General features: G+C 32.8%; 2 protein-coding genes across 2 annotated transcripts; one reads left to right on the top strand and one right to left on the bottom strand.

Moving 5' to 3' along the window:
* On the bottom strand, nt 1-24,939 carry Atg7 (Autophagy-related 7). Its single transcript, XM_075309470.1, has 11 exons — nt 24,673-24,939; nt 21,090-21,285; nt 20,680-21,020; nt 20,381-20,593; nt 18,743-18,887; nt 16,645-16,803; nt 16,340-16,528; nt 16,090-16,269; nt 629-925; nt 452-568; nt 1-252 (listed from the first exon to the last, which is right to left on the bottom strand). The coding sequence occupies exons 1-11, from the start codon at nt 24,870-24,872 to the stop codon at nt 208-210; spliced, it is 2,082 nt and encodes a 693-aa protein (XP_075165585.1). The 5' UTR covers nt 24,873-24,939; the 3' UTR covers nt 1-207.
* Nucleotides 11,131-16,088, top strand: LOC142237987 (32 kDa beta-galactoside-binding lectin). Its single transcript, XM_075309471.1, has 3 exons — nt 11,131-11,853; nt 15,040-15,627; nt 15,696-16,088. The coding sequence occupies exons 1-3, from the start codon at nt 11,762-11,764 to the stop codon at nt 15,979-15,981; spliced, it is 966 nt and encodes a 321-aa protein (XP_075165586.1). The 5' UTR covers nt 11,131-11,761; the 3' UTR covers nt 15,982-16,088.

Below are 24,939 nucleotides of genomic sequence, written 5' to 3'. Positions count from 1 at the left end.
TAAGTTTTAAATACGGAATTTATTGCATTTTTATTTCTTAATATAATATAAGCCATTTCATAAACAAATATAAAGACATGAGTATAAATATTATCAAATAAATTACAAATATGAGTGTATGTATTTTTTGCTTATAATAAATGCACTACAATTTGGTTTGGTTAAATTATTTACGCTGCAAACCGAGAAAAATACATAATGTCTCGCTTAGTCATCAGATAATTCCATATCCGAATCATTAAAATCTATAATCTGTAAAAAATAAGAAACGGTTGTCAAAATCTTGTTTACAAGTTTTAAAATAAAATGGCTATAGTCCATACTGAGAAAACTGTATTGGAACGTTAATGCTTTCTTCATAGCGTTTCAAAGAAACACCATTGCCACATTGTGATGAAAATAAATTTTCCCAATTAGGATTTCATCTACTATATATTATTTACAAACTCACCTCATTTTTTAAATCTTTATAATCGGAAATTCCAGTTAAATCTTCCAAGAATTTGGCAGACTCGAAAACTTTAAACAAAAATGCATTGTCTTCATTACGGAACTCATTTAAAACTTTCTGTAAAAATACGAATAATTTTAGAATTTACCTTTAACAAATTGCATTAAAACTACATACCTCTGAACATGCAATGCACTGTGCAAACTTTTCAGTGGCTGGTAAAATATTTTCAAAATTACTTAGCATTCCTCTAATCGAATGGGGAATTACTCCCAATATGCCTTCTGGTATTCTTGACGAGGAATCAATGGCAGATGCCAAATTACCAGTGGTGGCATAATAGGCTGGGGCTAACTCCTTTAGGGGATGCTGCAATAAAGATACTAGAAGTTCAACTGCATAACTTGCGGCAATGTTGGATACTCCAGGACGTGTTACCGTACATTGTTGGTCTAATGTACGATCCTTAAGGGACTGAAAAGATAGGAAAATTAATGTCTTATACTTTCGACGAAAATATTTAAAATGTGAACACATGGGAGTCGAAATGCAAACTGTTTTATTTGGGTTTGTAACTAAAATGGATAAAAAAGCTTAGAGTTTTGTTAAATAAATGTAATTAAATTGAAAAATTATGGTTTTCATAAAATAAGAAAAAAACTTCAATTAAACAATGATAATCGTTAATAGTTATTATTTGTTGGTTCATTCTTCAATCATTATTGTTTTGATTTCAGCTTAAAACCATGCGTTGACTAAACTCCAAGTGTAGCTTAACCAACAGAGTAAAAGTATGTTTGTCAAATTTATTTGGGCAAAGCCCTGTAGGCTGCAAGATAGTTGGATGGACGGCCGTTTCGGAATTACCACATTCCTCATCAGCATCCCAACAAAAAAAGCGTCGCCAAAAAAGCAGTGAAAATGTTCGTTTTGGATCCGGAAGTGGTGGAAAATTGGGGCAGAAGCGATGAATTTAACATGGGCTTGTCATAGGACTGATTTAACTGAATTTGCATAACTTCTAAAGGTGTGATACGAATCCAGTGTTTTGGATGTGAATTAAAAAATTTTTGATATTTTGATAAATAAATAATTTTTTTTATGATTTCTAATGCACTCTAACGCTTTTTGTAACGTTTAACTTCCAAAATTTTCAAAAATTCGCAATTTTCTGGAATTGATGTTGCATTTTTTTCGACAAAATTTTAATAATTTCAATTATCAATAAAACAAGTATATACGGCCGTAGGTTCCGCCAGGCCGAATCTTATGTACCCTCCACCATGGATTGCATAGAAACTTCTACTAAAGACGGTCATCCACAATTGAATTACTTGGGTTGCGGCCGATGGCAAAGCATCTTAAAACTTCTTAACGAAGGCCGATTAAATACGTATAAATTCAGTATAGGAAAATCTACAAATAATCACGACTCGATATGAACTTTTGTGCGGTAATTATAAAGCCAGAATTGAAATATAGGGGTCGCTTTATATCGGGGCTATATACAATTATGAACATGATTGTAACAAAAATTGCAGATTTTTTACTGTTTGGTAGAATTCTTGATGTTTTGGAAGATCATGCAAAATATTCTTCTCCAACTTCATAAATTTCCTATAGAAATAAAATTTGGACAAAATTTTCTAACAGGTTGGCTGATAAGTCCCCGGTCTAACAAAGAAAAACACATTTTTTTTGTCATAATTCGTTTTTATTATTCAACATAGTTCCCTTCAAGAGCGATACGACGACCTTCCAACAATTATAACGACCTTCCAATTTTTTGATACCATTTTGGTAGTACTCCTTCGGTTTTGCCTCAAAATAGGCCTCAGTTTCGGCGATCACCTCTTCACAGCCAAATTTTGATTTTGATTTTGATTTTTCCCTTCTCAAGATAATCGATAAAAATTATTCCATGCGCATCCCAAAAAACAGAGGCCATTACTTTGCCAACGGACTTTTGAGTCTTACCACGCTTCGGAAACGGTTCACCGGTCGCTGCCCACTCAGCCGACTGTCGATTGGACTCAGGAGTGTAGTGATGGAGCCATGTTTCATCCATTGTCACATATCGACGGAAAAACTCGGGTGTATTACGAGTTAACAGCTGCAAATACCGCTCAGAATCATCAACACGTTGTTGTTTTTGGTCAAATGTGAGCTCGCGCGGCGCCCATTTTGCACAGAGCTTCCGCATATCCAAATATTGATGAATGATATGACCAACTCGTTCTTGTGATATCTTTAAGGCCTCTGCTATCTCGATCAACTTCATTTTACGGTCATTTAAAATCATTTTGTGGATTTTTTGATGTTTTCGTCGGTAACCACCTCTTTCGGGCGTCCACTGCGTTCACCATCCTCCGTGCTCATTTCACCACGCTTGAATTTTGCATACCAATCAATTATTGTTGATTTCCCTGGGGCAGAGTCCGGAAACTCATCATCAAGCCAAGTTTTTGCTTCCACCGTATTTTTTCCCTTCAAAAAACAGTATTTTATCAAAACACGAAATTCCTTTTTTTTTCATTTTTTTCACAATAACAAAAGTTGCTTCACAAAAGACGCTCTATCTCACAAACTAATTGACTTACAGATGTCAAATTTTGACACGAATCATTTGAAGGTTGGTACTATATAAAAATAATATGCATTTAATACTAGCGACGCCATCTATGCGTCAGACCGGGGACTTATCAGCCAACCTGTTATATAGGGAAATCTACAAATAATCACGAAGCGATATGAACTTTTGTGCGGTAATTATAAAGCCAGAATTGAAATATAGGCTTTATATGGGGGCTATATACAATTATGAACACGATTCTACCAAAAATGGCAGATTTTTTACTGTTTGGTAGATTGCACTATGGGGCCAACGACCGGATTTTGAGGCAAAAACTACAAAAATGCACTTAACGGTTTAAAATTTGGAACACATGTTGTGCATAACGTCAGAAGAGCTCATAGAAATTTTCAGATCGATCCGCCCACAGACACGCCCACTGAAACCTTTAATATTTATAACCTGCACTAGACTGTGGTTTTGTATTCAATGTCTAGGTCGCAATGTTAGACCAATTGACGTAAAATTTTGCACACGTATTTGTATTGGGTCAGGATAGAGCTCTATTGATTTTGGAGGAAATCGGTTGAGATTTAGATCTAGCTCCCATATATATCTTACGCCCGGTACGCACATGAAAGGCTCAAGAAGCCATAGTTTCATCCCAATTTTCTTCAAATTTTGCACAAAGGGTAAAATTGATAATATTTGCAAGTGTGCTAAATTTGGTTGAAATCGGTTCAGATTTAGATATAGCTCCCATATATATGCTTCGTCCGATTTACACAAATGTTACCACAGAGACCAAAGTTTTACTGCGATTTACGTGAAATTTTGCAAAATCTTCCGTTTTAAATTTTCCATTTAAAACGGAAGATTTTAGTAAAACACAGGGAGCCAGCGTGGTGCAATGGTTAGCATGCCCGCCTTGCATACAAAAGGTCGTGGGTTTGATTCCTGCTTCGACCGAACACCAAAAAGTTTTTCAGCGGTGGATTATCCCACCTCAGTAATGCTGGTGACATTTCTGAGGGTTTCAAAGCTTCTGTAAGTGGTTTCACTGCAATGTGGAACGCCGTTCGGACTCGGCTATAAAAAGGAGGTCCCTTGTCATTGAGCTTAACATGGAATCGGGCAGCACTCAGTGATAAGAGAGAAGTTCACCAATGTGGTATCACAATGGACTGAATAGTCTAAGTGAGACTGATACATCGGGCTGCCACCTAACCCAATTTTACGCTATAATTTTTTTTGCTTAGTTCTCTTGCTTTTGTGTCGTTAACATTGAAAATGTAATCAGCTGGCAAAAAATTGGGGCATTAGAGGGTTAAAATTTGGAATACGACACCAAAAGATTTCCGACGTTTTTGCAGTCAAAATATTACGAGTTCATTTTTTTTATTTTTAGAAACACTGAATTTTTTGAATTTTTTCATTATGAGCCGGACGCTGCCGGAATTAAACTTAAAACCACATGAAAGTACACACAATAACCTTTCTTCCCATACCAAAATGTCGGTGAATACACGTGAATACAGAAAGTACCACAAACGAAAGTAAACACAAACGAATTTTTAATATTTTTTATATTATTTTACGTACTTGTAGTACTATTCTCCATTTTATATAATGTAGATTCGCTTATTAGTTTATTCTGTACAGCCAATTTTCTACAATGTGTTTTTTTGACTAAACTATCTAAAAACAGCCTACTTTGCCAGCTTGTTTTAAAAGCAATGAGTTGCCATATGTTTCTAATATTTTGTATTTCGAGCTACTGGGATCTCTGAAACAGAATGACGTTATCAGTTTTTCCAATTTAAACTACCGAAAAACTGACTTTATGCCGCAGAATCCGGTCATTTGCCCCATTGTGGATTGGTAGAATTCTTGATGTTTTGGAAGATCATGCAATATATTCCTCTCCAACTTCATAAATTTCCTATAGAAATACAATTTTGACAAAATTCAATTCTGAAAAAAAATTCTATAGAAATAAAATTTTGACAAAATTTTGTATGTTCAACCGGATCGGATGAATTTTGTTCCTTCAAGAGGCTCCAGTGGTAAAATCTGGGGATCGGTTTATATGGGGGCTATATATAATTATGAACCAATATGGCCCAATTTTTTCCTGATTGTTAGAGACCATATACCAACACTATGTACAAAATTTCAGCCGGATCGGATCCAATTTGCGTCTCTTTGAGGCTCCGCCAGCCAAATCTGGGGATCGGTTTATATGGGGCTATATATAATTATGGACCGATGTAAGCCAATTTTTACTAGGTTATTGGCGACCATATACTAATACCATGAAATTTGCCGACCATATACCAGCCGGATCGGATGAAATTTGCTTCTCTTAGAGGATCCGCAAGCCAAATCTGGGGATCGGTTTATATGGGGGCTATATATAGTTATGGACCGATGTGGACCAATTTTTGTATGGTTGTAAGAGACCATATACCAACACTATGTACAAAATTTCAGCCGGATCGGATCCAATTTGCGTCTCTTTGAGGCTCCATAAGCCACATCTGGGGATCAGTTTATATGAGGGCTATATATAATTAAGGACCGATGTAAACCAATTTTTACTAGGTTGTTGGAGACCATATACTAATACCATGTACAAAATTTAAGCCGGATCGGATCCAATTTGCTTCTCTTTGAGGCTCCGCAAGCCAAATCTGGGGATCGGTTTATATGGGGGCTATATATAATTATGAACCGATGTGGACCAATTTTTGCATGGTTGTTAGAGACCATATACCAACACTATGTACCAAATTTCAGCCAGATCGGATGAAATATGCTTCTCTTAGAGGCTCCGCAAGCCAAATCTGGGGGTCCGTTTATATGGGAGCTATACGTAAAAGTGGTCCGATATGTCTCATTTGCAATACTATCCGACCTACATCAACAACAACTTCTTATACCAAGTTTCAAGTCGATATCTTGTTTCGTTCGGAAGTTAGCGTGATTTCAACAGACGGACTTGCTTAGAACGACTCAGAATTTCACCACGACCCGGAATATATACACTTTATGGGGTCTTAGAGCAATATTTCGATGTGTTACAAACGGAATGACCAAGTTAATATACCCCCCATCCTATGGTATAAAAAATAAAATTACTGATTAGAAATATAAAAAAGCGAGTTATAAAAAATGAATCAAAAGAACTTCCTCTGTAGGTAAAATAAAGAACATCTTTGGGAGTATATTTTTGGAAATGCTTTTAATGTTGTACCTTTAGAAGAACTTCCACATTTTTTTTTTTCTGGGATCCTCTACTTGCACCAAAACTATCGGGCAATTATGAGAATACATTCGGGTAATTCACTAAACCCAAAGTAAATTACACTTGAACTTTCCTAAAAAAAAGGGTTTTTGATAGTCGGTATTTGCCTAAATAAATTTGTGTAATTGTAAATTTTTTGCGTACGTTAGTTAAATGAACTAAAAGACGGGAAAAAATTATACACAAATGAAGTAAAAAGTTTTACTAAATTCGTAATTCTCACAAAATAGTTCATTATTTCTTTAAATTTGTAAATTTTACTACAACAGCGTCCATCATGAACTTCGTATGTCACTAAAGACATTCTTGCAATTTTGAACTCCAATTTTTTCCTTCAAACTGCAAAATTTTCTTTAAAAAGTGAAAAAAATTATTTATGTCTAATAAATTTTCTTGAATTTGTCGAAAAATATTTACTTATTTTTGTGATATCGGCGTGATGCCAGCGCTTGTAATACTGTTTAGTTAAAAATTTCTAAAACTATTCAAAATTTTCTAAAATTAATCAAAAGTTTTCTTCCTGGTGGGTTCATGGTTTTTAAGTGTAGATTATCGACAATCGTTTTTGATGTGTTCAAATATTCAGACTTGAATTGGCATCCCTTAGTAAATAATTACGTCATTACAAGATATACCAGTTATTGGGAGAAATGTAACTAATTGAGATTAAAAAGGCCTAATAAAACTTGATAAATATTCTCTCTCAGGCAGTGTTGCCATTTCATATTTTTACTATCCCAACCATGAAATATATGATAGATTTTTAGGAAAATCTACTAATCCCTATTAGAAACAGCGATATCACTAAAATAAATAAATATTTTTCGATTCAATAAAATTAGTTACAGATAATTATTTTTTCCACCAGCTAAAGGTAATTTCTTATTTTTAAGGAAAAAATTGGAGGTGGCAATTGCAAAACTGTCGTTGACCCCATATCTATTTCAAAATGGGTTTGTAAAAATTTACGAATTTTAGGAAATTCTGAGTTATTTTGTAAGAAATTCCAATTTGATAAAATTGTAGCTTCATTTGTCTATAACTTTTTGAAGTAAACAAAAAATTATTAAAGTGAATGATTTTCTCGTGCTAGAGATATCTTAAGTAAAATATAATAATTTCCATGAACCAAAATAAAGTTAAATTGGCTTTATGTCCACCTTTTTTAAGTCCATTGCTTTTTTTATGCTCTCAAAAAAAGTTTACTTGGATCCAAAGTCTTTAAACTTCCCTTAATTATTTTGGTATTGATTCCGAGCCATAGATGACACTTCTTTAACACATATTTTAGGAAGCTATCTAGCTTTAAATGTAGGATTTAGAAAATTAAAACTAAGCTACAGATCGACCTTCAAGAAGCACAAAATGTCCAAGAAGGAAAAATATTTAAATTTAGATTATAAAATTATTCCCAAATTGTTGTATTAAATTTTTTAAACGGCAACACTGGTCACGAATATCTCCCGCTAATGTAAACAAATGTAACAGTGTTGCCAGGTAATTTTTGATTCTTTCCCCCAAATCTTAGGAAAAAACCCCTAAATTGGTCTAGACTTTTTACAAAACCCCCAAAAATTTTAAGAACGTACATGGTACAAAAAGGCCCAAAATTTCGTTAAAATTTTTAAAATAAAAATCATTACATAAAATTATTACACCACTTGTCACAAATTTGGGTTCGATTCCTGCGTGGACCGAACACCAAAAAGTTTTTCAGCGGTGGATTATCGCACCTCAGTAATTCTGGTGACATTTCTTTCAGGGTTTCAAAGCTTCTCTAAGTGGTTGCACTGGAATGTGGAACGCCTTTCGGACTCGGCTATAAAAAGCAGGTCCCTTTACGATTCCTTAACATGGAATCGGGCAGTGATAAGAGAGAAGTTCACCAATGTTGCATCACAACGGACTGAATAGTCTAAGTGAGCCTGATACATCGGCTCGCCTAACCTAACCTAACCTTGTTTTTAATTGTATCAAATATTAAAAATGCCCCTTCAACAGATGCGTTTAAAAAAGAATGTCATTGCATACTTGCTTGTATTTAGGAACATGGGTTGACTTCCCTAATTTTTTCTCAAAATTCATGCCAGAATTTTTCCAAATTTTGTTGAGAATTGCTCCACTTTATAAGGGCTAAGATATTTTTTTACCCCCAAAAATCCCCCCAAATAAATGTTACCCCTAAAAATCCCCCTAAACGTGTAAAAAACCCCTAAATTTGGGGGGGAAATCCCCAACCTGGCAACACTGAAATGTAAGTCAACATATTTAAAATGAGAAACTTGTTTCGTAGAGAGGCAACACTCGATCGCCAACATGTGGCACGAGGAAAATCAAAATCAAAAAGTCAGAATGAAAAAAAATTGGAAAAGTCGACTATTCCAGTTTTCTAACATTTTCAAAATTTGGAAAACCGAATCCTTTTCGCCAAAGGTCGATGGCATCATCAAAAGTAGCAAAAAATGCTGAAGGATGATTAGTCGATTTTCACATTACAAACAATTGACTACGATTTTTTTGATAAATGAAAAGACGATTTTTATCCTTAAGGTTGAGTTACATACCATGCGTTAATGCGTCAGTTGATTGAAGAGTTGCATTTTCTCTTTAAAAGCAGTTTTTGTTAGAGTGCTTCAAACTGAAAAAAATCAACCCTTCCATCAACGCACGGATTAACTCATGATATATAAACCAACCTTTAGGAGAAACCCAAACTTATTATACCCTCTAGTCTAGGGGGTTATTCCCATTGTTGTGGTTTCTGAATTCGGTAAACGCAAAATGTTGCCCAAAAGTCATAAACTGATCCAACATCTTTTTATACCCTCCACCATAGGATGTGTTACAAACGGTATGAACGGAATATTGGTCTAAGATCCCAATTATATATATTTTGGGTCATGGTAATATTCTGAGTCGATCTAGCATGTCCGTCCGTCTGTTAAAATCAAGCTAACTTCCCAAGTTAGTATGTGGCCTCTAACAATGATTCGAAAATTGATTCATATCAGCCCATAATTATATATAGCCCTCATATAAGCTGATCCCCAGATTTGGCTTTCGGAGCCTCTTGGAGGAGCAAGTTTCATCCGATCAGATTTAAATTTGGATAAGCAAATTTCATCTGATCCTGTTAAAATTTGGTACAAATCACTCAAAAATTGGTCCATATCGGTTCATAAGTATATATAAGGTTAAAAGTGACAGCCCGATTAAGTGTCAGGCTCACTTAGACTATTCAGTCCATTGTGGTAATTAAAGTGGCAGAAAATTACAGATAAAAATTTGTTCATACCGGTTCGTAATTATTTATACACCCAGAAAAAAGTGAACTCTATATTTCACTAAAGCCAATTTAACTTTATTTTAGTTCATGGAATTATTACGTTTAGAGAAAGTTTCCTTTACACTAATTTTTTGTTTTGCGTGCGTTAGTTAAATTAACTAAAACACGGGACAAAATTATACACAAATTAAGCATAAAGATTTACTAAATTCGTATTTCTCACAACATAGTTCATTATTTTTTTAAATTTGTAAATTTTACTACTAATGCGTTCATCATGAACTTCGTATATCACTAAAGACATTCTTGCAATTTTGAACTCCAATTTTTTCCTTCAAACTACAAAATTTTCTTTAACAAGTGAAAAAAAACTTAATTATGTCTAATAAATTTGCTTGAATTTGTCGAAAAATATTTTCTTATTTCGGCGTGATGCTAGCGTTTGTAATACTCTTTAGTTAAAATGTTCTAAAAATAATCAAGATTTTCTAAAATTAAACGAAAGTTTTCTTCCTGGTGGGTTCACTGTTTTTTCAGTGTAGACTCCCCTATATAGACGGGTCAAAAACTGAATTATATAGGTATTTAATCTGCCTTTTTAGTCTAACATATGGACTAACTTACCATTTAGAAGACGTTATAATTAAATAGTTATAATTTAATGATTTTCATACTCGCTTGATATAAAAATCTTATTGGATCTGCACATTTAGTGAAGTAGAATTACCAGAATAACATATTGTTCAATATATTTCAAAAGGTTTTCAGTTCTGGTGCGCTTCGGATAACCAAACTGAAATAGATTCCTAAGAGTTTGTCAGAGACTGGTTCATGAGGACCTGTCTATGGAGTGCTACTACAAAACAATCCCAGGACGTGTCCTAAGGAACGAGTCCAAGACGTGTCCTAAAGTGTAAAATTATCCCCGTCAATGACAAACCCATGTTAAAGTGACCGGTCCCTTCCATACGTCTTGACCAGAACTAGGACAGGTCCATGCACACCAGGGACTAGTCCTGTATCGGTCCTGTGGTTGATCCATTTCCCGTAGGGTAGTTGGAATTACATGGATGAATGAAAATTTAATGTGATTTCAAATCAGTGAAAATGTGTAACCATAGGGTTACACTACTTTCGGCTCTTTCTCAAAAAAAATCTTAGTCGAATTTTGAAAACTTCAAATCGATGTTAGCAAAAACTAGAATTATCTCCTTGCAAAAGTCGACGAATTTTGTTTGTTTCATATTTTGAATTTTGTTCAAAATGTCTATGCGTTCGTTTTCTGGCCCTCCTCACGCACAGGGTTAGGACATCACAGTCAAAACAATCATTTAAAATAAAAATGCTAAACAAACGAATGATCAAAAAGAGAATTACAGAGAGTTAAAGAGAAACGAGAGAGATAGTCAAAGAAGCCCTCTACTAGTGGGCCACTAGCATTCTATAGTATATACATACTGAGTCAATGTGTAATTAAGAGACAAATTTATTAATGTTTAAATATTGTTTAATGAACCAGACAACGACGACGACATAGATTTGAGAGTCAAGAAACTTTTAACAACTAAAACAGCACTGGAAATATACAACAAAAAACAAATCGCCAAACCAGACAACTCTCTAACATACAAAAGTAAACAAATATTGAATGGATTTCGTTGATATTTCCCAATTTTGAAATTATCTGATACCATTACTTTGCTTCTCCTGTACATATTATTAAAAAGTGAGACCATCAAGCAAGCCTTTATTCTCAAAAAAATAATAATTAGACGAATTTATTGGCTTTCTCACCATGACGATTAGATAAAAAACTCAAAGTTTAACAGGGACAACAACAATTCTTCTTCAAATGGAACACAAATACCACACTGCTGATAACAACAAAAATTTCTAGTCAATAAATACAAAAGAAAAACTACTAAAAAATACAAATAAATCGTCACAAATAGTAATTTCAAAGTGTTTCGCTCAGTATTCATTCAGATGTTCCATGGGAAAAGTGTGCATTAAATGTAATCTTAAAGGAGTGAATTAATATAGAGCATACACAAGCGAATATTCAGCAATTCCCATTACTTTGGAATAAATGCCTTAATAATTTCACTAAATCAACCGATACTTGTGGAGAAACACCAAAGAAAAATGTTAACAGATTTTGCTGGAAATTTAGCCCACCATTTGGAGTTTGGTCATGCCTTGGAAATTGTCGGTAAAACAATCGATGGAGCTTCCAGGTAAAGTATGACATAGTGTTGTATGATTTCCGACGTTATGGAGAGAATTGTGTTAAGGTGATTGAATCAGAGTTATAATCACTGATAAAGATATATGTATGTCGTGCATGAGTAATAGCCAAGCAGTATCTGTTATAAGTGACATCTATAGGAATTGATTGTCGTTGCCTGAAAATTAAGGTACACGCATGTATACCCTCACCAAAGGTGGGAATCAAAACGATCTACCACCCAACTGATGCTTTCTTTCAAAAAACCGAAAATTGGCGTTACTGCTCATGGCATCGTGGGAGCCACTATGGTGCAATGGTCAGCATGTTTTTCAGTAGCAGTCTCAAAATTTTATTTCTATAGAAAAAATTTTCAAAATTGTATTTCTATAGAAAATGTTGTCAAAATTTTATTTCTATAGAAAAATTTGTCAAAATTTTATTTCTATAGAAAATTTTGTCAAAATTTTATCTCTATAGAAAATTTTGTCAAAATTTTATTTCTATAGAAAATTTTGTCAAAATTTTATTTCTATAGAAAATTTTATCAAAGTTTTATTTCTATAGAAAATTTTATTTCTATAGAGAATTTTGTCAATTTTTTTATAGAAAATTTTATCAAAATTTTATTTCTATAGAAGACTTTGTCAAAATTTTATTTCTATAGAAAATTGTATAGAAATTTTATTTCTATAGAAAATTTTGTCAATTTTATCAAAATTTTATTTCTATAGAAGATTTTGTCAAAATTGTATTTCTATACAAAATTTTTTCACAATTTTATTTTTATAGAAAATTTTCTCAAAATTTTATATTTATAGAAAATTTTGCCAAAATTTCTTTCTATAGAAAATTTTGTCAAAATTTTATTTCTATAGAAAATTTTATCAAAGTCTTATTTATATAGAAAATTTTGTCAGAATTTTATTACTATAGAAAATTTTGTCAGAATTTTATTTCTATATAAATTTTTTTCCAAATTTTATTTCAATAGAAAATTTTTTCCAAATTTTATTTTTATAGAAAATTTTATCAAAATCTTATTTCTATAGAAAATTTTGTGAAATTTTATTTCTATAGAAAATTTTGTGAAATTTTATTTCTATAGAAAATTTTGTGAAATTTTATTTCTATAAAAATGTTCTTCAAATTTTATTCTTATAGAAATTCTTCTCCAAATTTTATTTCTATACAAAATTTTGTATAGAAAATTTTGTCAAAATTTTATTTCTATAGAAAATTTGATCAAAATCTTATTTTTATAGAAAATTTTGTGAAATTTTATATCTATAGAAAATTTTGTGAAATTTTATTTCTATAAAAATGTTCTCCAAATTTTATTCTAATAAAAATTTTATTTCTATAGAAAATGTTGTCAAAATTTTATTTCTATAGAAAATGTTGTCAAAATTTTATTTCTATAGAAATTTTTGTCAAAATTTTATTTCTACAGAAAATTTTCTCCAAATTTTATTTCTATAGAAAATTTTGTCAAAATGTTATTTCTATAGAAGATTTTGTCAAAATTTTATTTCTATACAAAATTTTTTCAAAATTTTATTTATATAGAAAATTTTGTCAGAATTTTATTACTATAGAAAATTTTGTCAGAATTTTATTTCTATATAAATTTTTTTCCAAATTTTATTTCAATAGAAAATTTTTTCCAAATTTTATTTTTATAGAAAATTTTATCAAAATTTTATTTCTATAGAAAATTTTATCAAAATTTTATTTCTATAGAAAATTTTGTGATGTTTTATTTCTATAGAAAATGTTGTGAAATTTTATTTCTATAAAAATGTTCTCCAAATTTTATTCTCATAGAAATTTTTCTCCAAATTTTATTTCTATACAAAATTTTTTTCAAAATGTTATTTCTATAGGAGATTTTGTCAAAATTTTATTACTATACAAAATTTTTTCAAAGTTGTATTTTTATAGACAATTTTCTTAAAATTTTAGTTTTATAGAAAATTTTGTCAAAATTTCTTTCTACAGAAAATTTTATCAAAATTTTATTTCTATAGAGAATTTTGTCGATTTTTTTTATAGAAAATTTTATCAAAATTTTATTTCTATAGAAGACTTTGTCAAAATTTTATTTCTATAGATAATTTTGTCAAAATTTTATTTCTATAGAAAATTGTATGGAAATTTTATTTCTATAGAAAATTTTGTCAATTTTATCAAAATTTTATTTCTATAGAAGATTTTGTCAAAATTTTATTTCTATAGAAAATTTTATCAAAATTTTATTTCTATAGAAAATTTTCTCCAAATTTAATTCTATAGAAAATTTTGTCAGAATTTTATTTCTATAGAAAATTTTGTCAAAATTTTATTTCTATAGAAATTTTTTTCCAAATTTTATTTCTATAGAAAATTTTGTCAACATTTTATTTCTATAGAAAATTTTATCAAAATCTTATTTCTATAGACAATTTTGTGATATTTTATTTCTATAGAAAATTTTGTCAAAATTTTATTTCGATAGAAAATTTTCTCAAAATTTCATTTTTATAGAAAATTTTGTCAAAATTTTATTTGTTGGTTTGATCTCAGCTTTAAACCCATTGTGTTGACTAAACTACAAGAGTGGCTTAACCAACAGAGGAAAAAAATGTTTGTCAAATTTATTTTGGCAAAGCCCTACAGACTGCAAGATGGTTGGATGGACGCACGTTTCGGAATTACCACATTCCTCATCAGCACCCTCTACTTGCAGCAAAACTATCAACCAATTATCAGAATAAATTCAGGCTGTTCACTAAACCCAAAGTGAACCACAATTGAACCCTCCGAAAAAAGGTTTATGATAGCCGGCTTATGCCGAAATAAATTCATACAAACATCTCTTTTTTCTTTGCCACCATCAAATCATCGATTTGAGTGAAGTTGGCTGGGTTTATTTTGAGCGTGCCTTCCTCTTACTTCATTCGTGTTTTGTTTTTATTGTTGGTTTGTACTTCCATCATACTTCTTGTTTTGATCTCAGCTTTAAAACCAATGTGTTGACTAAACTACAAGATTAGCTTAACCAAATTTTAAATTTTATTTCTATAGACATTTTTCTCAAATAAAGTTATAAAGTAGTAGATAAAAAATTGTGTTTTCTACTTTTTTTCTAATTTTTTGGGTTATCACATTTCTTTGAGTGTATTAATCATCTTAAATTCTTTTCTCAATTTTTCAGATTCAATCTATCACTGATGACAAGCAAAACAATTATTAATCCCGAGGCTGATATTGGCTTACGCATTTCGGTATATTTTCGGGAAAATTGTATAGTGCGTAATGCTCGCATAAATGGTCAATGGGGTGAGGAAGAAGTGGAGAATATCTCCAAGTTTTCCCAACCAAATCCTATACCCTCGGGTGATTTTTTCATGATCTATATATTGGCATGCGAAGATAAATTTCATATTTCCATTAATAGTATACCGTATTGTACATTCAACTATCGACTACCTTTGGAATCATTGCGTGTCATAGAATTGAAAGATCAAATACAAGCTATAAAACAAATTGATCATCGATCTGTATTTCCGAATCCATGGCCACCAATACATGCAAGTGATTATTTTAAGGCATTTAGTAATGATGCACCCATACTATTTAGTCCCGGCCATGTTATTGTAATAACAGCAAGATGTTTTAACAACAAAAAAGGACAATTCATCATTAAATTTATGGATTCCGATACGAAAAGAGAAGATCTACATTTTAGTGTTAGATTTGATGAGAAAGCCGTAGTACGTAATAGTCATAATACAAAATTTGAGTAAGTATTTCAGCTCACATGATTATTAATGGACGAGGAAATAATTTTGAATTATTCCTTCCTTGCAGATTTGGCCAAGAGGAACGTCACGGTGGTTTCCCATTTGCCTTTAATCAACAATTCAAAATGGCTATTGCATTTACAGAACACGAATTCCTTACAGCTGTGGATGGTTATAATTTTTGTAGTTATACCTATCGTACTCCCAATATTCTACAGAAATTAGTTGGATTTAAAATTGCCTGTACAAAGGGTTTACATATGCATGTAACAGGAGTGGATCATGTTCAAATGGGTGAACCATTATGTACGGGCTTTGAAAAATATACTAGATTTGATTATGAATGTGCATAGATTGTTGTAGATTATGTACTTTGTTTTTAAGTTCTTTACTGTATGCCAAATTTAGGTTATCAAGCATTTTCATAAATAAAATGGAGTTGACCCACTTTTTTTACTTACATTTCCTGGTGCTGTGACATCATTACAAAAATAACAACCCAATTGTTGACCTGGTATACATTTTAGGTTATCTATTACCATAGTTTCATCAACCTCTAGTTTTTGTGATTCTGCTGGTCGGGTTCCTCCATGCCTTTGCACTAAATAACTGTCAAAGCCTAAAGCTGAATTAATCACTATCTAAAAAATTAAAATAGGGTTTCATAGATGTATATCGTTTAAAATTTGGGTTACTATTTCTGATACTAACTTTTTCATATGCTGCTCCTAGAATTGTAGGTAACCAACGACTTTCTCTCGAATCGGTAAGAAGAAATAAGACATCGTGTTCTTTTACCAATTCCTTTAATTTATTTAAATCTTTTTCGGTTTGCTCTCGAAGAGAATCTCCAACTGTGTGTCCAGGCATGGGTATTTGCATAACATGACCAGTTGATATCTATAGACACAAAATATAAAAAACAATCTTCATGAAAATCAAATAAATACAAAACAAATATTTGTAATCAAAGATTTGTCTAAAAACAATTTTGCAATAACTTGTATTAAACATACCGTTCCTGGATTGATTTTCTTCATACATGCAGCAGCCGCATCTGCTTTCATAACATTTCCTTTCACAGCATCCTCAAATGTATACAAATATTGGCGAACAGGATTAGCCAAGCCGACTTTTCCATTATCTATAAACGTTATTTGTTTAAAGCCCCATCCCTATAAAAGCATATAATAGTTACATTTGTAAGTTATGGCTTAATTGGAGTATCATCGTGCAAAATGTTTAGAATTTTTGTATGTTTTTATACCCACCACCATAGAATGGTGACGGGGGTATAATAAGTTTGTCATTCCGTTTGTAACACATCGAAATATCGATTTCCGACTATATAAAGCATATATATTCTTGATCAGGCAGAAATTCTAAGACGATATAAGCATCTCCGTCTGTCTGTATGTTGTAATCACGCTACAGCCTTCAATAATGGCGCTATCGTCCTGAAATTTGGCACAGATTCGTCTTTTGTTTGCAAGCAAGTCAAGTTCGAAGATGGGCAATATCGGTCCAAGTTTTGATATAGTCCCCATATAAACCAACTTCCCGATTTGGGGTCTTGGGCTTATAAAAACTGTAGTTTTTATCCAATTTGCCTGAAATTGGAAATCTAGAGATATTTTAGGACAATCAAAAAGTGTACCGAAAATGGTGCCTATCGGTCCATGTTTTGGTATAGCCCCCATATGTACCGATTTTGCTTCTTGGGCGTCTAGAAAGTGTATTTTCTATCCGTTTTGCCTAAAATTGGAAATGTAGAGTTTTTCTAGAACCATAAAGAGGTGTGCCGAAAATGGGGTGTATCGGTTCATGTTTTGATATAGCCCTCATTTAGACCGATCTCCCGATTTTACTTCTTGGGATTCTAGAATCCGTAGTTTTTATCCAATTTGCCTCAAATTTGGAATCTAGAGGTATTCAAGGACCATAAAGACGTGTGCCGAAAATGGTATGTATCGGTCCATGTTTTGATATAGCCTCCGTATAGACCGATCTCCCGATTTTACTTCTTGAGATTCTAGAATCCGTAGTTTTTATCCAATTTGCCTCAAATTTGGAATCTAGAGGTATTCTAGGACCGTAAAATGGTGAGTACTGGTCCATGTTTTGATATAGCCCCCATATAGAACGATCTCCCGACTTTACTTCTTGGGCTTCTAGAATCCGTAGTTTTTACCCAATTTACCTGAAATTGGAAATCTATAGGTATTCTAGGAAAATAAAGAGATGTGTCGAAAATGGTGATTATCGGTTCATGTTTTGATATAGCCCTCATTTAGACCGATCTCCCGATTTTACTTCTTGGACTTCTAGAATCCGTAGTTTTTATCCAATTTGCCTGAAATTGGAAATCTAGAGGTATTCTAGGACCAGAAAGAGGTGTGCTGAATATATTTAGTATCGGTACAGTTTTTGACATAGGCCCCTTATAAACCGGCCCTCCGATTTGGGGTCTAGATTCTAGAACTACAATTAAATGTGCTGAATACTGTGTGTATCCTTCCATGTTTTGGTATGCCTCCATTACACCGAACTCCCGATTTAACTGCTAGGGTTCCTAAAAATTGTAGTTTTTATCCGATTTGCCACAAATTGAAAATATACTGGCATTTTAAACCCATAACAAAGTGTATCTGATTTAGTTTTTTCGGACCATTTGGTAAGACCGATTTCACTTATTGAGGGTATAGAAGGCGCACTGAACATGAAAATTGCTTGAAACTGAATGCAAAATTTCCAGATTTTACTTATCGTAATCATTTAAATAATTGGGATGAAAATCTACAGATTTTAGATTTCAAATCAACGCGTTATTTCATCATTTTCTTGCACACTTACAAGAGATGTTTACGATTCCTCTAAAACTCAAACAAAAATGGTTCAGAATATAATCTAGTCTTCATAGGTAAAATCTTTACATTTATCTGTGGTAAGCGTACTAGTTGAACTGATCTGCTTGGGAAAATATCTGTCATCAAACCCCCTGAAATTTTCAAAGGAAACTAGTATATTTCACTCATGGTGGTGGGTATTTAAGATTCGGCCCGGCCGAACTTACTGCTGTATATACTTGTTATTTCTTGAATAGAGAAATCTTACCAATAACATTCTAGATACCGCGCAGCCCAAAGTTCCAGCTCCAAATAGTAAACATTTTGTATTGGCAATAATATCTAATTTCAAATCGGGCAACAAACGCCACTTCATTAATTTCAAATTGAGATTTATGGTATTCTCTGTAAGTCTAGAAAGAAATACAAAATATATAGGTGGTTAAGTCTGGTATATCCAAAAAATAAATTTTCTAAAAGAAATATTTATAAGGCTAATATTAGATAATTAAGATTAAGGTTCTAAAATGGAACCACATTTCAACTCCTGCCATGTTACCCTATCTCCTACGAAAGTTTTAATTCGTATTTCAAAAGAAAGAAATTGATTTCGGTTCTTTTATTTCCAAAGTCACTTAATATTTTGTGTCGAGTGGGAGCCTAACCTATACAATATGGGTCAAGAAAAAAGTAAAAACATTTTTAAAATTTTAATTAATTCCCAGCAAATCAAAGTATCAAAGTGACCTAATGACTATATATAGTAAAATTTGCCTTCATATAGTGATGATTTAGAAAAGCTTACGTTTGCTATGAACCATATTCGTCTCAGTTTGAATCCACGAGATTGCTCGATTTTTAATTCCAGGCAATCTAGGTCAAATGTCCTCTTTCTAAATATGGATAGATTTCTTATAGGTCCATAATAAGATGAAATAAAAAACTTCTGTCTATCATATTCAAATTGCAGACAGTTGATGTTTTTTTCCTATAAATGAAGTAGCACAAATGCAGCCGAAAGACCGGAGAGAATTAGGGTAGTCTAGTGAAAGCTATTATTCCAAATTAATAAAATCAAAATTTTAAAATAAGATCAAAATATTTTCCAAAAATAAGTTAAAATTTAAAAAATAGCAAAAAAATTCTAAAAGTCGATTTTCCTAAAACTGAAAATAATTTGTCATGGATAGAAAGGAATTTTATCGAAATTGAACTCATGTTAATCGTATTTCGATTTCCTTAGTTTATTGGCAAAGGGAACACAAAACAAAATTCTCGTTCCAAATTAGAAATAATTCGTAAGAAAGTGGAGCCTTAAGGTGAGTACTAAGTTCGAGTTTAGCCGCTAAAATAAAAAATAACTCTATTAAAGCAGAGTAACATTATAACTTTTTTGGTAAATTTCATTATATAACTCGGTGGGGAAATGTCCAAAGCAGTAATTGAAAAAGTTTATTTTCTTTAAAATGAATTATTAGAAAAAAGTAATTGTAAAAAAATGGCTGTTTTAGCGCGATAATGCCAACTTAATACTGACCTTTACACAAATTCAAGACATCGATTCTGGAGATCAGATTCTATCAGATTTTGTACCTGTGGATATTCTTTGTTAATATCATTTACATCAAGGCGGTAGATTTATTTAACTATGTTTTAGCATGATTTTAGGGACCACGTTATTAAAATTCCCGAATATCTAGAAGGATTGTCGCCCTCTAAAGACCGCGATTAACTAATTTAACGACTAACCGAATGGTCACACTATAATATACTTTAGAAGTCGCAGAGCGATAGAATGGAATGACAAATTAGTTATACCACTCCTCCCACTCTGTTTACAAAAATAATAAAACAATATTTTTACGAAAGATATACATACTATCGCTGTAATTTGTCTGCTACTTACAATTGTGGATCCATACTTTCACGCATCGATACCATGCGTGGTTGTGGTTTCTGGTTTTTGTTTAACTCCCAGCCAACAAATTTCATCTCGATTGTATCATCAAAATTCGAAGCTTGATTTTGTTGAACATTCCAAATCAGTGATAAATCCAAATTCATGTGATTATCATAACGTACACTCAGGAATTTTAATGATTTTCCAACCAGAGAATCACTAAGATGCAAAAGAAAATCATAGTAAGGATGATGGTTAGAGATGCTCCAGTTAAGTTTCTACATTCATTACATGCACATACGTACCATTTATACAATATAAAGGCCGTAAATATTCTCATTAACCATGATGGATGTTCATGTTCACTATTGTCCGCAAAACAGAAATAGATTTTATCGATATCCGTTATCTCTTTGTAATTCATTACAAATTCCTTTAACGAAATGCATTTCGATTGACCTTCTTCCATATTCACAACGAAGAAATTCTGTAATGTATCGGTCAAAGCACATGATTTCAAAGCTTCTTTTATATTTTCAAAGTCTGTATGATCTTTTAATTTTTCAACAGGCTTGTCGAACGCCAATGTTGGTGTCAATGGGCACGGAAATGCAAACCAATAATAATAGTTGTGATTTTTTAAATCCTACAACAAAAATTATATAAATTAATTAAAATATATTTCAAAAAAAAATGCATCATCGCGAATACATACAGCAAATGATAGTATGTAAAATCTAGCCATTAAACTTGGATTTTCTAGAATGGCATCGGATTGCATATCTTGTACAAGTTTTAAACCTTCTTCTCTCAAGAGCGCATTTTTATCACAATTTTTGAAATCTTCAATGGTGTTTTTATTGAAAATGGTCCCATGGGACTGGAAACAAAATTTTGGTGCTTTAAAATCGCTGTAAAGAAAAAAGTTAATCAAAATTATTAATATGTGATGTATGGGAGAATCGTTTCAGCGCCAACTATATGTTTAAAAAATTAGTTATATAGGAATACAATTTTTTTGCGATATAATACTACCAAATTTTAACCAAAGATATACGGATTTATTTTCCCTTACATGAAAATGTGTAGGTTTCCGAGTCATACTATAAAATGCAAATGGTAATCAATTAATGTTACATTACAATTTTCTACAATGTAGACTTTCTAGGAAACATGGATCCAGACTGTAGTCCCGTGCTCGGGGAATGCCCACAGAAAAGGCGAAATCTGTCGGCCGGAACGGTGGTGGCTACCATTTTTATACCCTCCACCATAGGATGGGGGGTATATTAACATTGTCATTCCGTTTGTAACACATCGAAATATTGGTCTAAGACCTCATAAACTTTATATAGTCTGCGTCGTGGTGAAATTCTGAGTCGATCTAAGCATATCCGTCTGTTGAAATCACGCTAACTTCCGAAAGCTATCGACTTGAAACTTGTCATAAGTCCCCATATAAACCGATCCCCCAGATTTGGCTTGTGGAGGATCTTAGAAAAGCAAATTTCATCCGATCCGGTTGAAATTTGGTACGTGGTGTTAGTGTATTGTCTCTAACAATCATGCAAAAATTGGTCCATATATGTCCATAATTATATATAGCCCCCATATAAACCGATGCCCAGATTTACAATTTATTTATTTTTTTTTTTTAATTTATTCATTTAATCAACCAACGCCTCATTTAATCAACCAACGCCTCTATGGATTTGACCTCCGGAGCCTCTTGGAGGAGCAAAATTCATCCGATCCAGTTGAAACTTGGAACGTGGTGTTAGTATATTGTCTTTAACAATCATACAAAACTTGGTCCATATCGGTCTATAATTATAAATAGCCCCCATATAAACCGATCCCCAGATATGACCTCCGGAGCCTCTTGGAGGAGCAGAATTCATCCGATCCGGTTGAAATTTGGTACGTGGTGTTAGTATATGGTCTCTAGTAACCATGGATGAATTGGTCCACATAGGTCCTTAGTTATATAGCCCTCATAAAAACCAATCTACAGATTTTACCTCCGAAGCCTCTTGGAGGAGCCAATTTTATCCTATCCTCCTATTGGAGGAGCAAATTTTATCCTATTTTTTTTAATTTATTCATTTAATCAACCAACGCCTCTATGGATTTGACCTCCGGAGCCTCTTGGAGGAGCAAAATCATCCGATCCAGTTGAAATTTGGTACGTGGTGTAAGTTTATAGACTCTAATAACCATGCAAAAATTGGTCCATATCAGTCCATAATTATATATAGACCCCATATAAGCCGGTCCCCAGATTTGACCTCCGGAGCCTTTTGGAGAAGCAAAATTTATCCGATCCGGTTGAAATTTGGTACGTGGTTTTAGTATATGCTCTTTAACAATCAAGCCAAAATTAGTCCTTATTGGTCCATAATCATATATAGCCCCCATATAAACCGAACCCCAGATTTGGTTTTGGAGCCTCTTGGAGGAGCAAATTTCACCCGATTCAGTTGAAATTTGGTACATTGTGCTAGTATATGGCCGCTAACAACCATGTCAAACTAGGTCCATGTCGGTCTTTAGTTATATATAGCCCTCAGATAAACCGATCTCCAATCACACAATAATTGGTCCATGTCGGTTCATAATTGTATAAAGCCCCCATATTTTAATTCTGGCTCTCTAATTACCGCGCAAAAGTCCACATCGATTCGTAATTATTTGTAGACTTAGCTATATATACCCTTTTTAGTCAAATATATACCACGTATGGAATAACTTACAATTTACAAGACAATGTTCAAAAGCTTTAAAATACCTTGCATTCGAACATTATGATGGCAAATGTTCGATGGGAGAATTGCAAGGGTTGTAACGACACCAAGCAAATATGGCCCCATTTCAACTTAAACCGCACACTAGATATGCTAATGTTCTCGAGACGTCAGATATCACTCCTGATATCTGCTATAACGGGTCGCTGCCTGATAGGAGATTTTGCAAAAACTATTGGCGCGAAGTATAATGACTATTGTATGAGCTGTCATGATGCGGAGGAAAAAGAATCAATTAAACACCTCTTGTGTGAGTGTCCTGCATTTTGTGTAAAGCGCAAGCAACTTTTAGGAGCATATAGCTTCAGATTACTGGCGGATCTGGAAAACGTTAACTTAAGCAGTCTGCTAATGTTTTTGGAACAATCTGGTTGGTTCAACAAAGAAAAATAATCAAGAAGGTTAAGCGGTCAAAACTAAAACTAGAAGTGCCCATATGTAATAGGTACTTTTAGTTAATGTGGTATCACAATGGACTGAATAGTCTAAGTGAGCCTGAATCTTAATCGGGCTGCCACTTTAACCTAACCTAACCTAACACAACCCAAGTAATTCGATTGTGGATGACATTCTTTCGTAGAAGTTTCTACGCAATCCATGGTGGAGGGTACATAAGATTCAGCCTCGCCGAACTTACGGCCGCATATACTTGTTGCGACTCAAAGGCTATGATCCACATCGATTGGGAAAGTGTAAAACGTAAACTATACTATAGCGAATTATTGCGCCTATTCGACTAAACTTCTTTTCCCATTAAAACTACCCTAATTAAAGTCGTCTACAAACTGCTGTCTAATCCTCCGTATTCTCCTTAATTGGCACCTTATAATTTCACTTTATTTTAAAACTTAACCGCAGACACCAACATATATTTGAGATGGATTAAAAAAGTAGTATAATAGATTGTGCAAGTGCTTCGAATTAATTTTGCGGCATGTAAAAGCCAGAACTTTCATTGCATTAGTTTGGAATTTATTGTGATTTTATTCTCATTTCAATGATAAGGGAACTCCTTATATCAGACTGCTAAAATACCCAACAAACTGAGGAGTTTCCTAGGGGCTTCCAAACGGATCTCGGTCAACATCAAAAATCTTTCTGGCTAGTATGAAGATTACAAAAAGTCTACGTGGAATTTTCGGCTATTTCGGACAAAGAATTGAAGTCTAATTGACATTTCTTGCCTTTTAAATTGGTAATGCATGAAACAGAAGGCATCTAAATTGCAGTATAAATAATAATGAATATCTTTACCAAAAAATCGTATCAGCTACGAATATGCCTATATGAAAATGTTAGTGCCAAAAACAAGTGACGAGAGATAGATACCAACGCCCCTCTCAACAGCACCAGTATCACCAAGACGATGACGTATCAAGGCGAAGCGAAAGTCTTTGTTCTAGATGATTTACTAAAAGCTGTGTATTTTATTAAAATGTTTCAAACACAAATCATTTTAATTATTATTCCAAAATATTCTATTGGATTGCTTACCAATTAAATGCTGTGTAGTCCACTTCCAGTAGACAAGATTTTGCATTTCGATTTGTATAGTAACCATAAATTGTCTTGGGTTTATCATCTAAACGATCCAAATCTAATTTGATTTCGGCCAATTTATGCCAAAAAGTCGGACTTACAAATGATTGCAGTGGAGCAAATTGTAAAATTTCTTTCCCGGAGGCAGTAGACATGATTAGATGTTATTTATTTCCAGTATATGGCGAAAGTTTATGGCCATTGAACAAAAATGCATAGGAT

This window comes from Haematobia irritans, chromosome 5 (genome assembly GCF_050003625.1).
Source record: "Haematobia irritans isolate KBUSLIRL chromosome 5, ASM5000362v1, whole genome shotgun sequence".
Lineage (NCBI taxonomy): Eukaryota > Metazoa > Arthropoda > Insecta > Diptera > Muscidae > Haematobia > Haematobia irritans.
This window is presented reverse-complemented; position numbering and strand designations above follow the sequence as displayed.